The sequence below is a fragment of the Lutjanus erythropterus genome, chromosome 16, assembly GCF_056507025.1.
Source record: "Lutjanus erythropterus isolate fLutEry1 chromosome 16, fLutEry1.hap2, whole genome shotgun sequence".
NCBI lineage: Eukaryota > Metazoa > Chordata > Actinopteri > Lutjaniformes > Lutjanidae > Lutjanus > Lutjanus erythropterus.
The window spans coordinates 30,964,363-30,982,621 of NC_139332.1; the positions used below are offsets into that span (position 1 = coordinate 30,964,363).

Below are 18,259 nucleotides of genomic sequence, written 5' to 3' on the forward strand. Positions count from 1 at the left end.
ACAGCCCATAAAATATTAAATCTTGAATCTACAAGAATATCATAGATCTTTTCATGAAAGCAGACACACCGTCAACAGCTTGTTCAGGTATTACACAGTAAATAATACATGCTAATTCAGCATTTTCACTGACATCAAGCTGACAGGTGTTCCCTGCGTGCTCCGTCAGCTGTCTGTGACGTAGTTCCGTCTTTAAAGACTGTTCTCTTAATGTACAAACTTTAACTTTTTCGCAGTTACCATGAATAAATTATTTTTTTAACGTACTAATTGGTGCTGTTTTATTTTTTTAAGGATGATAATATTATTTCTTTTACCGACTTTTAAACGCCTGTGCCTCTCTGTAACGGTCATTAAACTAGCGGAACCTCTTTTTCTTTTTCCTCAGTCAGGATGAAGTAGCTTCCGGGCGACAGGGTACCAGCAGTAGACATGGCGGAGGAACTGCTGGAAACAGTGGATAGACTTCAGTCTCGGCTCCTGGAGAACGTGGAGCCTCGAAAGGTAACGACTGAACAGGTGGAGGCAGACGGAGTTGGTGTGTAGCACCGCCCGTCTCCTGAAATGCGACGGTTTGGCTCCGCCGGCCGAAACGAAGCGGCAGCCACGGCAGTTCTCCGAAAGTCGCAGCCGTTTTTTAAATGCTGCGTTTGAGGGCCGCTGTCGAGCTCCGTCTTCTGAAAATCATCCACGTTAAACGGCAGTCATTAGATTTTTTTTGACCAAAATATAAATTATAGAAGTTTTGAAACAACAGCAGTGGAGGATTAAGTACTCGGGTCTACCGTGTTTCAAGTAAGACTTGCATTCAAAATTTTAGGCCTACTTCAGTAAAGGCACAAACGTATTAGTATCACAACATACAAATTACTAAAAGTAAAGGTACTTATTACTTGTTTATATATTATTTGACGGTAATTATTGAAGCCTCAACGTCTACATAAGTTTTGCAGATGGTGTGGCTGATATTATTTTAGATCGTGCAAGCTAGTGTTCTCCTTTGGAATTAGTAAAGTATTATCTTACCCTATAATAATTTAGATGTTGATTTATATTTTGCATCAATACTATGACTCTGTAAAGTTATTAATAACTGAAGAAATATAAAGTAACAGAAAAACATAATACTCAAGTGAAGCACTAGTACCTCCAAATTCTAGTGAAGTACAGTATTTGAGTAAATGTGTGATATTAAGTTACACCCCCCCAAGGATTAGCGGCTACAGACAATGAATGAATGAATGAATGAATGAATGAATGAATGAAATGTCAAAGGTTTAGTGGTAGAGAAAATCAAATTAACCTGTGGCAATGGGTTGGCAATGGTTACAGCTGTAAAGTAAACAAATGGCACAGGAAAGAAAATCATGCAGAAGTATTCCCAAATGTCTTTCGCAAGTTTCTAGAGGTTAAAATGGAAATCTTAATTAATTACAATATATTATATAAACAAAGGCAGTACAACTGTGATATTATTACAGATCTTTGAGATATGGCTGTGTAGAAAAACAATCAAAACTCAAACAGGGACAAAGGGGATTTCACAGTACATTTTTTCAGTTTCTTCTTTATTGCCAAACAATGCATTATATATGCATATGATTAGAGATCACTAGGTATTTTATTTTATTTAAAAAATATTCCCTTGTTTTCAGTATAGCTGGTAGTAACAAGGAAGAAAATAAAACATCCTGTGGTTTCAGTATCTGTTTTGCACAAGGAACGTACTGCACTACTACATTAGTGTGAAAATTAAGTCTTAGTTGAACCAAACAGATATGTGTTGACTCCTGAAAAAAAAAAAAAGTTGTTAATCTTAATACTGTTAATACTAAGGATACATGTTAAGATAACACTTAAACATATTTGTACGAGTCGTAAGCGCTCACCTTAGAATGGCAGCAATTCCGACAGCCTATGAAGGCATCATGTGAGACGTCACGATAATTAAGGGGTTTTAACTTGTTATAATGTACTTCTTTAACCCCGGCTTTTAGCTAATATTAACATCTGTCAGCTCGGTGTAATAACCGCTCACAGACACTCTGTCGGTTAATAAAATATAACGATAACCACGACATAATATATCTTTATAACCAAACCAGAGTAGCCAGAGTAGCCGTTAGCCTGCTAGCTTACAGACGTTAATGTGGAAAGTACTGACAGTTAGACCCAGTCCAGGCCTCTTCACGTTACACTGATTTATCGGATTTCAGCCGAAACTGCAGCTGTACATCAGTACACTGCTCTGAAAACGTTGAGATTTAAAAGCAGATGGGTGTTTTTTAACAACGTCCGAACTCTCCTTTGTTCACTTTCTCTGCTGTGTAACGTCAACTGTGCTCCCCCCCAAAACAAAGCAGTTTAATCTGTGTGACATGTTTTTTTTTGGTTAACGGAAGACAGAGTCCGGTTTTCAGGAGTAATAATTTGGGTACAAATGGTTAAATGTCAGCTCAGTGGTTTTTACTACAGCTCTGCTCCATTAGGCCACGACATCACTCAGTCTCCCCGACGCAGGACTCTCACTTAAATGTTGCTGCTTTCCAGTGTGAATCAAACACGTTTATTCCTGTTTACGAAAAGGTCAGGAAGAGTTCAATAACTCTAATCAACCAGGTGTACACTAAATTATTTTTTCTTTCTAAGTCAGTGAGTTTTAATGCCAAAAGAATGTGAGCAAGTGTAGCCCACACGTGGGGATAATTGCATGTAAATCGTCCTGAACGTGTTGAAATTGAAACCTGTAAACAAACCAGTCAGGCATGCAAGGGTGTAGACTTGGGTAGGCAGATAAGGACATGTCTCTACCAATAATTCTGATCAAAATTTTTGATTATAACCTCTGTTGTCTGTCAGTGTGTAGTCAATGTTTGTTAGTGAGACGCAGTATTGTGACAAAGTACCTGTGAGACATAAGACGTAACAAACAGTACTTTTTCAAGTTTTGAAAGACTGCATCCTCCCACACTGGTCTCTTTTTATTGCTAAGATGTTTTGTATATGTATTAAGTGACAAGCAACAAATCTGGCGCCCTATTCATACAGTCAGGAGGAAAGAGAGAAATATACACAAATCTAGTGTTTTGTAATTTATTACCGTGCATGCTGTAATCTTAGTCAGCACTCCTCTGGCAGCAGCACTGCACTGTGCACTTCAGGCATGAGACCAGTGTGGGCAAGTTACTGAAATGATCAGTTACAGTTAGTTGTTACTTCTTTCAAAAGTGCATGAATTACTTTGACAGTTACTGCATATAAAAGTCATTAGTTTCTGTGGAAAGTAACTTACTTTTAAATATCTGCTTCAGTTCTCTTATAATGCACAGTTATATTATTGTTGTGTAGCTATTTTGTTTTATTCTAGCTATTATTTTAGTGTAGATGTAATAATATATTGTAGCTGTATTAATTATTCAACTCATGAACCTTGTCTTTGCACAGTTTGTTCTACAATAGCCCAGAACAGAAAAAAACAAACACTGGTTTCTCCTACATGCTCTAAAAGGAACAGTGTGACAAAGTGTTTTCAATCTGCAAGTGCAACCGGAGATGCCGCTAAATCTTCCCTACTGGTCCTTTGATTATCTTCAGTGATGCCAAAGTAATGGTACCACACTGTGTCGATCTATGTGATAATACTGATATTGAAAATGTGGCTGCTTAAATATCAGAATCGGCTTCTAAATGATTGTTTTTCTCTTGTTTTTCCAGCTACTAAAGACTTTGAAGAGACTGGGGGAACTTCCCATGACTGTGGACATACTGGTGGTAAGGATGTGCTGATTCATCGCTCACGTCCTCTTGATTTCCAAACTCGCGTCTCTGCCAGTAAAAAGAAGAAAGTAAACGCTGCAGTAGTGAAGTTGTTCAAGCTCCAGTGACCTGCTGGAGAGTCAGCAGAGTCGCACAGTCAACAGCAGTGGAGGACCAGTTTGGGAAGGCGTTTAATCCCTGAATCCCCCAGTTAAAAAAACAATATAAGACAGTGTTTGTAGTGTGCAGCGAGTGTGTTCAGTTGGAGCTTTCTTGTCAGGTGCAATTTATGCCGATTATCAGCACAGCCTCAACATGTTTCTGACCAATCAGATGACTGCTGAAGCTGAAGAGACATGATAACAGCTGTAAAAGTAAAATCCCCTCTGCAGCTCACATGAACACATACAGACATAAAATTTGGATGGAAGTTTGGATGACAGAGGCGAGCAATCAGTGTCCATTTTTTTTACTTTGTTTTCTTCTCTTGTAGGAAACCGGAGTGGGGAAGGCTGTGAATTCTCTTAGGAAACATGAAGTAGCTGGAGAGGTGGCAAAAAGCCTTGTAGCCAAATGGAAGAAACTGGTTCCTCAATCTGCAGACAGGTACGTTTTGCATACCTGTGCCTCAACATGCAAACAATAGTGAGAAGTAGAGTCCATGGAGTTCAAGTTTCAGCTCTCGTGTCTCTGTGTACTACATAGTTTGTCTGGTCCTGCTATGATCATATACTGTACAACACAGATGTTCAACCAACCTTTAGACAAGGAGCTCCTTGAAATAACATAATGTCTTCTTGCAGTCCATCATCACCAGGTACCTAAAACTCGACCACATTCACTCTGAAGCTGAGTTTTATGCTGCTGCTGCTGCTGTTCCTGTTGTGAGACTGGATAAGACAGGAAGCATTCAAGTTAAACTAATAATCAGTAGCTGATCTCTCTTGACGGCGCCTTTGGTCCTGATCAACTTGTGAGGTTGAGAAACATATATTTTGGCGCATCTCATGGCTGTAATACATGAGGTACGGATGTGAAGCTTCATATAGGCTGAGTGGAGCTGGGGGTTTTTTATCTGCCACACAGCCTCCGTCTTTGTAGCATGTGGTCGTGTGCCCGCTGTGTTTCCTGACGAGATTCAAAGTTGGATAGATGACAGACGATCTGCTGCATGTGCATATCGAGTTTTTCATAGTGATAATGCAGTTGGTTATGCTGAGTTTCGAAGCGTAGGCTTTTTTTGTAGCAGATTCGGTTGCAGGTTTGCAAATTATGTGCTTTTCACTTAACCTGTAGTTGAAAATGCTAATAATCAATTAAACATTAATCATTTCTAAGATACACACATCATTTTATTATTTTTAAATCTAAGTTTAAGTTCCCTTATTCAGTAAATGACTCCGCCAGACAGAACAATGTCAGATAAGGAGCATTTACTGCTGTTTCTAGACTACTGATTAATACATTTTTAATTGGTCAAATTCTGAACACTGATTATTGATTAATCATTAACCTCCCTAGACTGTACTCATTTTTTACACAGATATCTGTCTTTCTTTACCTGATGGAGGTCCATGCAGCCGTGCAAAGAGAGAAAAACAAATGACCAGCAGAGTAAAAATAGAGATGAGCAGCACGACGCCCTTTGGGAAATGGCGAAGTTGTTACTGAACCTTTCACAACACAAACACCAGTGAAAGTGGTAGCTTGCTGCCTGTGCGTGCGCCGCCATATTGTTGTGACATCATTTGTGTTTACGTTGATGAATGAAGAAGTCAGAAACTCAGGCAAGATCCATCCAACCTGAGTTTCCAACTGTTCCATTGCACTATCATGTCGGAGGTTGTTTTTTTTACTGAGTTCTGAGTACAATGGATCGCAGCATTAGGCGCAGCTTCCTAAATGTGAAATAAAAAGCTTTAACTTTTATGCACCAATTTTGTAGCGATAAAATCAAACAGTTACTCTAAAATGACTTTGAGAAAATCATAATGGGGGGAAAATAGTGGGCCAGGTTTAAAAAAATAAATTTTGATACCCGGGCCACTTTATGAAATTGTTTACTGGATGGTAACTTTTTTCCCCTGTTTTATTTTAAAGCTTCTCACAGGCCTGAAAAGATCAACATATCTAGTAGTTTACGAGCTCTCTCTCTTTCTGTCATGCAATTTACTAGTATTCAAATTCATTATAGACATAAAGGAACCAGGGTCTTGATTAATTTCATTTCACATCATTTAACATCTGTTTGGATGGGAATGCTCAGCAGAAGGAAACAGTGCCAGTTAGAGCTGCACAGTATGGAAAAAAAAAACCTGCATAAAACTCACTGTTGGTTTTTAATTAGAAATTGCTAGTAATAAGTGATTTAGACAACAGAAATTTTAAAAATAATAACATCATATACAATTCTACTGAAACACAATAAACAATACAATTGATTTGTCTCACAGAATATTAGTATAAAAGTATATTATTAACTATGAAAGTACTGTTGAAGGACTGTATATGAGGTTCAATGTGCCCCAGTGTGTTTCACCATTGTTGTCTCTTGACCACAGACCAACCAACAGCCACGTCAAAGAGGCGTCGCGGTCACACACACACTCTCGAGGCCCAGAGGCAGGTGGTGGTGGAGGAGGCCACAGACGCACCCGGGAGCCTTCCCCTGACGAAGAGCCCTCCTACATGGAAGAGGAGGAGGAAGAGGAGGAGGAGGAAGAGACAGGCTATCACACAAACTACTCGCCTTCGCCTCCTCAGCATGAGCAGTACAGCCCTCCACAGCGAGGAGGCTACCAGTCGGACGAGTACGAGAGCCCCGAGCCCGAGCCTGAGCCTAGTCCCCCTCCTCCTCCTCGCAAAGACGTCCGCCACGCCAAACCAAACAAAGAACCCAGCAAAAACCATCATCACAGTTCCCACGGCGACAGAAACAGGGACAGAGATGAGGAACGGCGGCAACGCCATGCACAGATGAGTAGTGATCGAGGAGGAGGAGGAGGAGGTGGAGGAGGAGGTGGTGGTGGTGGTGGTGAAGGAAAGAAACGCAGTGCAGACAGAGACAGACAGCAGAGTCCAGTACAGAAGTCTGCAAAGCACAGCAGGAAGTCCACCACACATGAGAGCAAGAGGGAAGAGAAGAAGAAAGGAGGAGATGAGGGTGAGTGTGTTCACATGGATGCAGAGTTATAACTAAAGGAGAAATCTGTAATATATTTACTGTAATAAATCATAACTGTTTTAGTTTGCCTGTTTCATGTTAATTAGAGTTAAAATTAATGCTGTTTCCTGAATGGGTAAGTGTTTGTTTATGACTCGTAAAAAATCATATATAAATCATATATAAATCATATATACATATATATATATGTATATATTAGCCGTTTAAACTTCCCTGCCCTCTACAGAGAAAATATTACACCAGACTCCCTTGAAGAAATATAACATTTTAACAATTCCTTACATGTGTGTAAAAACAAACAACTCTACAAACACAAGATAAAAGGCGTCATATGTTGACAGTCTTCTTGACAATTCGGCATCAATATAATCCATCAAGATAAAACTGTACTTAGGTACAAATGTTACATTTTGGATTTCGTCTTCTTAACCCCTCACCAGCCCCTGTCCATCATGCATGTATTTTAGTAATTTCAGCCTTTACCAAAGTAACTGCTTCCTGTTTGTTGCTGGAGAGAGCACGCCTGCAAGATGACTGACTGCTGAATGTCTTGTTTCTTTAGTGTCTGTTTTTTTGCCATGGTGGAAAAAACTTCGCTTCAGTGTAGCTCAAATATTTAATAATGTAAAATAAAAACATGGGGATGAAAAAAACACACGTTTTCTCCCCCAAGCTTTATGGTCAGAGTATTCCTCTGTTTGCTCCATTGCTGAGGCGTCCATGTGTGTTTGCACAGTTTGTGTCTAATAAAGGATATCAAAGGTTTAAAGCAAGAGCCATTTCCTGCTTCTTCCTGGTCCTGACTAAAACAATGCTCACTCAAGTTACAGGCAGGCCAAGACATGGAGTGACACATCATTGTGTTTTCTTAAAGATAATGATGGATAAAACTGTACTCAATGAGCATTTAAAAGGATTTATCAGTAAATAGAGAATTCAGCAGAGATCAGTTAATTACAGCTGGCTTGCAACAAAGGTTGTGATTGTTTAGTTTAAATATGAACAATTGTATTTCATCAGGTTTTAATTATTGTGGAAGCCCAAATCATCATGTGTTTATTAGATGAGTAGTTGTCTTGCAGCTCTGTGCACCAGAAAAGATGTTTCTGTTTTATCAGTGCACAAAACAAGGCCACAACAGAGAGCAACATCCTGTACCGTCTGATTGAGATACTGCAGTTAACGACCTGTCAGTAACTCTGCTGACGGAAAACAACAAACTGTAAGTTATTAGCAAATTTCAAACAGTTCCTTAAACAACAGCGAGGGATCTTTCTGTCCTTAAGAAGCTGATCACAAAAACTCAAGCTGTTTTATTTCAGAATTCCAAATGGAGAAAGAAGTTTAGATGTCAAATATGACCTGGAAAATCTTTTAATCTTTGACAAATCCTAAATTTTTATTTTTCAGACAACCACAAAATTTGAAGATGTCACATTGGGCTCTGGGAATTTGTGCTGAACATTTTTCATCATTTATATGACATTTTATAAACAAAACTAAAAATCTAGAAAAATAATTGTCAGATTAATCGTTAGTTTGAACCTGCCAACAAGCTCAAATCTGTGTGAAAGGTTTCGCCATCTTTCAGTTTCTGGTGGTTGTTATTCACTTTGGATGAAGGTGTCAAAAAAATTCCCATGATCCACTGCATCCTCAGATGTTCCCGTCTCCCTCTGTGTTTCCAGGGCGACCGCGGGTGCCGAAGGACTCTCCACCCAAGGAGGAGGAAGAGGACTTCGAGACTCCCACCATGTCCTTCGAGTCTTTCCTCACGTACGACGCCCCGACGTCCGTCAAGAAGAAGAAGAAGCCATCGTCGTCATCATCCTCGTCACACAGTCGACCGTCTCACTCCTCATCCTCTGTGTCGTCCTCCCATCACACACGCACCCCTCCATCTGCACCCTCCTCCTCCTCCTCTTCCTCCAAAGCGAGCAAAGCTAACGGTACTCAGAGCAGCAAGAGGCCGCATTCAGGCTCCAGTTCAGCTGCAGCGACGTCAGAAAAACGCAAGAGGGTAAGAACAGCAGCAGAGGGAGAGTTATCCAGACTTAACCAGATAAATTTACAGATTATCCTTTATGATATCTCTATACCACTGAAAGCTGCAAATTTCCTCCCAAAACCACCACAGAAATCCCTATTTCTGCTTCTTTTCACGCTGCCCTTTAATGTACAAGGTGTTTTCTTTATTAGCATGAAAGAAGAACATTGTACGACCTAGAAATCAACTTATTTGGTATTGAACTGAGGGCCGATTTCAGGATTTTATAAAACTCAGATACTGGTATTGATAAGTCTGTAGGTCTGTGCATCTAATTGAAATCATGTCGCAGTTCAAGGTACCTAAAAAAAAAAAAATGTCATTCTGCTCAAGGCTTGCTTTGTCCTGCAAAGATTAAAAACTTTGTTGTGGCTTTTGTGCATAAATTAGAGATAAGTTGTAAGAAATTTCCTTGCAGAATTATAAGTAATAATCCACATATACTTTTGAGTGTGAAAGTTAAACCGTTTATAATCTATATTTTTAAAAATGACTGTGAAAGGTTCATGGTGTCGAGCCTACAAAGAATGATCGCCTGAATCTGCAGCTCCACTTGGCTTTATGGAGCTTTTTAGTGAGTTTCAGTTCATTGTTTAGCTGTCTGGCTGTAATCTTACTGTTTTGGTTCAATCTCACTGCTCTTAAACTGTTGTTTTGAGCCACACGAGAGCCAGCTTTTTACAGTGAAGAACCTCTAAAAACCCACTGAACACTACTTGCTCAGCACCAAACAGCAGACGAACACAGTTGAGGACTTGCTGGTGAACATAGTGGAACATTCAGTGGCTAAATGCTCCACTACGTCCCTCAGGAGCTGGTAGAGACGGACCTAAAATAGAGTGAAAATGGGACTTAGCAGCTCATTCTTGTGAACTAAACCCTGACAGGGTGATGCAGGTCATTCTGAAGGCTGTTTTTTTTTCCACAAAAATGACCTGCTCACTTTACATTATCCTGCTTATAAGAACTAACCACAAAAAAATGACACTAATGATTGTTATTATTATTAGTAGTAGTTGTAGTAGTAGTATCATATAATAAAATTAAATAATTAAAAATTATTTTATTGCTCCTCCAGAGTCTATGATCAGAACTGTGTCCATAGCAATGGTCTGTTCTTCATAGCAACCATTTGTTATTCATAGCAACGATCTGCTCAGAAATAACAGACCTTAGAATGCTGTAATTGACCAATCAGAATCAAGAATTTAACGAAGCCATGAAATAACTCCTAATAAATGATAACACTGATCCGTAACCACTAGATGTGTAAAAAAGAAACAGGGCCCTCATTACAGAAAACGTCTTATCTCAGTTTAGGGTAACGTTAAGGAGTTTTGGTACTACAGTACCATGTTTCATAGCAGTCCTAAATAAAGATGGCATAGAGTCTGTCCTAAATTCAAAATAACTGTCACAAAACAGGACAGCACTGTTGTTCGGTCTGTATGGAAACGACAGTGAAGATAAGAAACAACATGAACAAGATATTCTGAGTGAACTGGGGCTGAAACTAACAATTATTTTTGTAGTTGATTATTTTCTTGATTAATTGGTTAATAGTTGTTTGTTTTAAAATGTCAGAAAGTGGCGAAAAATACTGACCTCAACACGTCCTCAAATGTCTTGTTTTGTCCACAATCCAAAGGTATTCAGTTTACTGTCAGAGAGGAGTGAAGAAACCAGAAGATAATCACTTTTAAGATTTTTCTTTTTAAAAAATTGCTCAAAGTGATTAATCAATCATCAAAATAGCTGATGATCAATGGAATAATTGATTAATAATCAATTAACCGGTAAATCGTTGCAGCTCTAGGCTGAACAGCTTCTCAAACGGTATGATGGCGCTTTAAATCTCGTGGACCGTGTGTTAATGGGTATATATGGACTGCTAAGATAATCAATTATGAATTTGAGCAGCGTGTTACATACACAGTCCTCAAAACTCCACATACTGACGTGACGGCATCTGCAGTTCACGTCTTTATCCTGGACCAATGATGTGGAAGAGAACTTCCCAGAAAGGCGGGGTTTCCTCTCCTGTACTGACACGATTAATACCTCAGACTCATCAAAATTCAACGGCAGTCTTTTCTTCTCCATTAGAGCGAGCTAGCTCGCCAGTGATATGTGAAGTGAGACAGCCGTTGTCATGGATACAGGCAGTTCTGTGTTGAGTTAGGATTTCTTTTCTTTTTTTTAAATTTAGTTATGGCAAGACAAAGGACAAAACAGTTTGGGTTTCTTAAGAAACAAGGTCTGAGACAGGCAGGGAGGTGGATCAAATTGTCTGATCCATCAGAATCGTAAGGCTCGGAGCTTATCAGTTCCTTTTATTGATTAGGTCAAACTCATGCTCGCACCGCTGGTGGAGAGCATTTTCTTGACCGTTTCTAGACTGTTCACATGCACTGACACTGAAAACCTACTTTTTCTCCACACATAAAATTGATAAAGAACTGATGTTAGCATTGGTGTTAATAAAATCTTATCAATAGGATGCATTCATGAGTTCAACAATTGCATCTGTAGTAGAGAGGGTTCCTGATATCTTTGAAACTTACAATACGTTACAGTTTTTACCATTTGCTTGCTTTCAGCTGCACTTCAGAGTCTTTATCAGCAGATGGAGTTCATAAAGGCCTTTGCTTTAGATTTTTCCTGATATGGCAAATTAATCCACAGCATGTTTGTAAATCGAAGCCCTGACAATTTTTTTTTTAAGTATTCTAAGACTTAATTGACCCCTGAGCTCATGGCTTTGTCTCTCCAGGAACCAAAGATGTGATTTCATTTTGTAGAATTGTGTTTGTTTCCTAGCAACAGTAGCTTATTTTTCACTGTCAAGATACTTCAGAGAAAAGCAGGAACCTGCAGGTCTCTAGCATTTACAACAGACTCATTTAATAATTTGTCAGTGTAAATGGAGAACTTGTACCCCTGGCTCTATACAAAGGTAAAAAACAAACGCCTATAAAATCAGACTAGCTGTTTAGCTTAGCTTCATTCTCTCAGTGTTTAATGCTAAGCTAACTGTCTCCTGACTGTAGCTTAACAGAGTGATACCAGTCGTTTTATGTGGCTGCCGGAAAGAAAGCAACAAGCATATTTCCCAAAATGTTGTACTGTTTCTTTAACCTATTGTGTAATTTGACTGTTTTTGTCCTCCCGCAAACTTTTCACTTATTATTGATTGCATACAAAAGTCTTATTTTGAAAAGTTCCTGCTTGTTGATGTTGATGTTATCGTCGTCTGCAGGTGGTCGAGGCCGTTCCGACTCTTCCTGAAATCCCTCTGCCAGCGATTCAGCCCAATTACAGACCTCTGCCCTCCATCGACGTCACACCGCTGTCCCCTCAGAGACGGAAAGGTAACGTCCTCACCTTAATATTCACCTCCTTATTTATGAGACATCACAGTTCCTTCTCCTAAACCTCGATAACCATCAAGCAGATGTAAACATGATCCTCATACTGCGAATGTCTAGCATTCCAGACACAAACAGTTTAACTTTTCATTAATATTTCCTCCATATTTTTCTATATTTTGACAGCGCTGTAGTCATGTATGGACTTCTGTAGGGTTCTGACTGACATGCAGTGTGTTGTGTTTACATGTATTTAATTAACTGGTTGCTGTTCTCCAATAACCTGATTTCATCTCAACAAAATATATAACAGGTCTAATGTTTTTTTTCTGAATTTTTTGTTCATACAGCCTTGACAATTTGCTATATAGGCACATTTTGACTCGTAGAAGTCTCCTCAACCGTGATATCATTCAGAGGTTATACAACTTAACTTATACCAAGAAGACAGGTAAACAATTAAAGTAAGTATACAAGTTCTGTAAATTAATCATAGTTAAGATAAACAAATAAACAAATATTAAAAAACACAAAATAATAATAAAGACAATTAATAAATATGTTTTAAGGGGTCATTTTTAGACATTTTAAAAAGAAAATGTTACATATTGTAACTTTAAACATCATGTAAAAGATCACATCTCTGGTGTTTTGTTTCTTGGTTCCTGTTTGCACACTGATGTATTGGTCCTGTTTTACTGATCACTTGGAGCTGTGTAAAGTTACTGCCAATGCAAACATTCTTACTGCTGCTGCTTCACATTAAAACCTTTCCACTAGCGAACCTGCAGGATGCTTTTAGAAGAAGAAATAACAGGAAATGCAATGTGTCTGTCACCAAGTTAGCAGTGCTTTTCATCATTTAAAAATAGGTCTAATCAATCAGATATGGAACCTGTGTAATTTGGTGAGTGGATCAGTTAAAGATATTGCACAGAGGAAGAATCCATACAGAGACTAACCCTAAAATCCCTATAAATACATGTGAAATAAGCAAACTATGCTTCCTGAAACGGTCAGGTGTTGGAGGGAAATCTGACTACTGACTTCCTTTGAGAGTATTTATTGTAACTGGGTTGCTCAAGTAGACCTGTGTAACCTGGTTTCTGTTTTATGTGCATGTAAATGTGCTGAGTGAGCCCATGTGTAGAAAGTGACTGAAGCTGCATTTTTGATTTCCAGAATCAGAATCAGGTTTTCACACGTAAGGGGGTTTGCTCTGTTGCATAACACCGAATGTAGTGGGAGAAAATATGAGTAAAAATCAAAATATGGCTGAACAATCAATCCAGATATTATTGAAACTGCAATATGTCCATGTGAAAAAAACAAATGGCAGAGGCTTCAAGCCCCAGCCTCCAAATCATATTCTCCAGACGAGAGTGAATGTGCTTGTTTGGTACAGAGCCTGGCAAAAATCAAAGTGTTTTCATGTAAAATCATCATCATCATCATATTTATTTTTCCAGTACAATGAAAATACAAAATTACCATTCCCACTGAATGCTGACTCATAATGAAAATTGCGATATCTGTCAGTTATTGCATTGTGTTTTTTTTTTTCTTTTTGCATTATCATCATTCAACCCCAGATGGAAGCAAGGACTACAAATCAAAAAAGGCATAAATAGAAAATAGAAAATTGACATTAACATATGAAAATCTAAATTATATTCTAGAAACAATATGTACAATATGATAACAATATATGTGATTTAAATAAATGGCAGAACTAAACAGGTTTATGCAGGAATGTGTGAAGTTCACAGTATTCATTTGCTGCTCCACCCTGGTTTAGGGGTGTGACAGGCCACAGATATACTTGCTTTCACCTACACGTTTGCGTACAGATCCATGTGCATCATGGCTGCCCTGTGCATCCTGCATCCGTTTGGAGCAATGACTGTGCAAAAGCAAAGCAGAGCAATTTTATTGCTTCACAGAAGAGCTCTTTTAGGGAGAACCAAGGCCAAAATAACAAACAAAACCTCTCTGACCCCTTGGTTGAGTAAACCCAAACTAAACAAAACTAACATGAGCAGCAGGTGTCTGGGGAAAAAATACCACATAATGTCAGCAATAAAACCAGAGCTAACGCCTCAGGGTCCAGGAGGCGTGCAGGTCCTGGAGGGAGAGCAGATTGCAGCCGATCACTGTCTTGGTGTGGTGAATGATACGCTGCAGTCTGTCCTTGTCCTTGGCAGAGGAAGCTGAAACTTGACCAGTTGCTTTGGTCACTTCAGTGACAAATATTTTTATCTCCCGACACAGAGCTGTCACTGAACAGCTTGAGGCTTTTGGCTCGCTCAGACTTAAACATACTTTGGGTGTAAAAAAAAATTGTAGCCTTGTGCATTCACGCAAATTGTAAACCAGTTATTTCTTTTCTTTTCAGTGTCAGCATATCTGTAAATGTTCATCCTGTCCTGCCCTGTGTCACCCTGCCTGACTTTCACTCCCTTCCGTACTTTCAGTTCCTGTCTGCAATGACGAGGAGGACGCTGGCTTCACAGGGAAGAGATTCAACTCTAAGATGGTGGTCTACTCAGGATCGAAGACCTCATACCTGCCCAGGATGATGACTTTGTACGAGCAGTGCATCCGTGTGCTGCAGAACAACATCGACTGTGAGTGGAGCTGCTGTGTATTATTTCATTTTCAGATAGATCAAAGTTTCTCCCAGCAGGTGTCACTAGAGTGTCTGTAGAGGCCCACAGTGTTGCCACAAGCTTGTTTACCATAAAATAACCACTAAAATGTGTTCACAGTGTTATTTTATTCTAAATTAAATGCCACTCAGATGAACTTCATGTGAAGTGGATTAAAAGAAGGGCAGGGCTCACCACAAAGGATAAAAGATAAACAGAAACATACTTAATCACCCGACTAAGAGCCAATATGTGCCACTCGTCTGTGGTCACTTCCCACCCATCTGTTATAATGAAGTGGTTAAAACAAATGAACATAACTGCACAGATGTGACTGTTGGCTGCGTCTGTGCTCTTTCAGCCATCGCTGAGGTGGGTGGTGTGCCGTTTGAGATCCTGGAGCCGGTGTTGGAGCGATGCACGCCAGAGCAGCTGTACCGCATCGAGCAGAGCAACCAGGTAACACACACACACACACACACACACACACAAGTTTGTATTTCTATACCTGTGAGTATGAGTGTGTAGAGTATCTGGGTGTTGCATCTTTTTGATTTAATAAGGACACTTGACGTTGTGCCATAAACCCCTCCTCTGCTTCTCCAGATTTACTCAAAAGAAAAAAAGCCACTCGTGGATTATTTTTTTGATTCTGACTGTTCCTGTCACAGCTTGTTTCTCTATAAAAGGTCTGTGCAGAAAACAACACATGTTCTCGTACTTGCCAACCCTCCAGATGTTCCCAGAAGACTCTAGCTTTTCATTGTCCTCTCCCAGATTCCTCCCAGAGTCACGATTCCCCCATATTTCTCCTGACTTATGACAAATTTCTGGCACTGTACAGCATATAGAGCCACTACAACTCTAAAAGTCTACTGTTTCCACCCAGACAACAATACAGCTGCACCACATTGTGTTTCGTGACACGGCAGAGAGCTGCTCGTACCAGCTGTATCCAGACCTCCTTTAAAACATCCATGCTCGAGCCTCGTCTTCCTCAGTGAGTGAGAGACAGAGAGAAATGCAGAGTAAGAAAGAGAAAGAAATACCGAAGCAAATTTTAGACGGCCTGGAAAGAACATATCCTGTTTCTCGTGTAAAGTTTTAAAGGAGATGGGCACCTTTTTTCTAAGCGCAGCTTTTGTTAGTTTTATTCTTTAGAAGTCACCAGAATGCAGGAAACAAAGTTGATGAAATCCCGAGACCCTCTGCTTTAGTTTCAGAATCCTCTATATTTATTAGGTCTCAAGGTTGGAAAGTTTGATTCTCGTTCACCAAAGAAGAAAGTTATTTTAAAAGTGAATAAATAGGCCTTCATCTGTGGGTAAGGTGAGGTGTAAAAACATAATTTGAACCAGTCAAGTGGAAGGTTAAAAATAAGTCTTAAATGATAATAATGTGCTAATAGATTATAAAAATACACTTGGATATATTAGCACTTCCTCAGGGTGTCTGAGGAAGTGGGAGCGCTACACCTGACCAATTAAACGACTTCTTTTCCCCTCAAAGAGCAGCAGACACACTCCTGTTATGATAGTTTTTTATGATAAATTCTCTGTGTTGAGTTTTACTGTTTTCAGTGACAAATTCTCAGCCAAAATAACAATGATGGTTTTACATGACATTAAAATACCCACCATCCATCGTCTTTTCTGTTCAGTGCGGAAAGGGGGTCACACAGATGTAAAAACTGCATGTTTGTACAGTCAGAACAGGAGTATGTGGTGTTATCTTCACCCTCAGTGCACATGTGCATCATAAAGTAAAGCAAACAAGCATCTGATGGAGCGAACAAACAATAGATTGACGAGTGAAATGAGTCTAGAGTCTGAGAGGACTGATGGTTGGTCCTTCTTCTTTCAGTGGTTCACGGAGGACTCTGACGACCTCTGGATGCGTCACTGTCAGCGGGACTTCAAGCGAGAGTCTCCTCAGGAGTACGAGTCGTGGAGGGAGATGTATCTGAGGCTGCACGACGAGCGCGAGGAGCGACTGAGGCTGCTCACGCAGAACATCTCCTCTGCTCACGCCAACAAACCAAAAGGTAGACAGAGAAACTTTTACCGACTCAATTATTGGATCTAAAATAATGAAAGTGTGACGTTCAGGGTGACAAACATCGATGCTGAATGGTAGTTTTTGTATTCAGGTCTGTGAGTGTTGGTGTTTCAGAGTGCTGTGTTTGTCCTGACAGGGCGGCAGGTGAAGATGGCGTTTGTGAATTCTGTCGCCAAACCGCCCCGTGACGTCCGCCGCAGACAGGAGAAGTTCGGCACCACGAGTGGTTTGTCCACGTCCGCCTCCACCACGGCATCAGCTCCCATCAAGTCAGTAATCCGCTGTCTCACCTGTTGACACCGTCTTAACTTTCACAACACAGCAGGAGCCTCAGTCTGTCTACAGACATCATTATTTATCTACTTGTTTTTGGTAAATTGTGGAGGGAATTTTTTAATGATTTTGTTTACATTTTATAAGCTAAATGATGGATCATTTAATTGAAAAAATAATGAAGTGTTTAACCAGTGAAAAAAATCAAAGTAGTTGTTGTTGCCTGAATAGAATTTCCAAAGTAAAATAATCAATTTTTGCACTTTACTTTGGGGATTTCAGGCTCAGCCAGTCACTGACCTTTTGTCTCTTCCTGTGTCCTTTCAGAATAAGACCAGCTACTACAGACTACTCTAGTGAGTCAAGCCGCTCCTCTTCCTCCCAGCATAACCCTCCCAGCTCATCTCGCTTCTCAGCACCAGGTGGAGGTGGAGGAGGAGGAGGAGTTGGAGGAGGACATGCCGCCCGGGACAAGCCACAGGTCAAAAGTAAGTTTGTGTTCAGGATCCTTAAAAGAACGAGAATTATATTTGAGTTCCCTTAAATCTGATCTGATGAAACGATTTTGTTTTTGTGTTCTTCCTCCTCTGGCAGAAATCGCCCCCATGATGGCCAAAACTATCAAAGCTTTCAAGAACAGATTCTCCCGCCGATAGTGTGAAAGAGACTGAATGTACTTGATGAATTCCAACTGTGTTTTTAATTTAAGTTTAGAAACATTTTACTGCAGACCCCTACAAACCTGCACACACACACATACACACACATACACACACACATACACACACACACCTTCATCTCTACCCAACAAACATATCAAATTAACTTTTCAGTATTGGTGGAACAATGGTTGTTCTTTTTGTTATTTTATTTAAGTGGTGGCATTTCTTTTGGGGGTCTTTAAATGAGTATTTAAATCATGAAA

General features: G+C 39.7%; 1 protein-coding gene across 1 annotated transcript; it reads left to right on the forward strand.

Moving 5' to 3' along the window:
- The first annotated feature begins 368 nt into the window (after positions 1 to 368).
- Positions 369 to 18,028, forward strand: eloa (elongin A). Its single transcript, XM_084739463.1, has 12 exons — positions 369 to 504; positions 3,715 to 3,771; positions 4,250 to 4,362; positions 6,318 to 6,919; positions 8,629 to 8,960; positions 12,247 to 12,358; positions 14,830 to 14,982; positions 15,365 to 15,462; positions 16,867 to 17,047; positions 17,198 to 17,330; positions 17,662 to 17,822; positions 17,929 to 18,028. Exons 1-12 carry the CDS (start codon positions 433 to 435, stop codon positions 17,988 to 17,990), a joined length of 2,076 nt encoding a protein of 691 aa, XP_084595589.1. The 5' UTR covers positions 369 to 432; the 3' UTR covers positions 17,991 to 18,028.
- The last annotated feature ends 231 nt before the right edge of the window (positions 18,029 to 18,259 follow it).

What these genes read in the sequence shown, in the direction of transcription:
- eloa (XM_084739463.1), top strand. Translation starts at nt 433, where the DNA reads ATGGCGGAGGAACTGCTGGAAACAGTGGATAGACTTCAGTCTCGGCTC. An exon ending in TGACTGTGGACATACTGGTG is followed by an intron (nt 3,772 to 4,249) that starts GTAAGGATGTGC and finishes CTTCTCTTGTAG; the next exon opens with GAAACCGGAGTGGGGAAGGC. An exon ending in GTTCCTCAATCTGCAGACAG is followed by an intron (nt 4,363 to 6,317) that starts GTACGTTTTGCA and finishes TCTTGACCACAG; the next exon opens with ACCAACCAACAGCCACGTCA.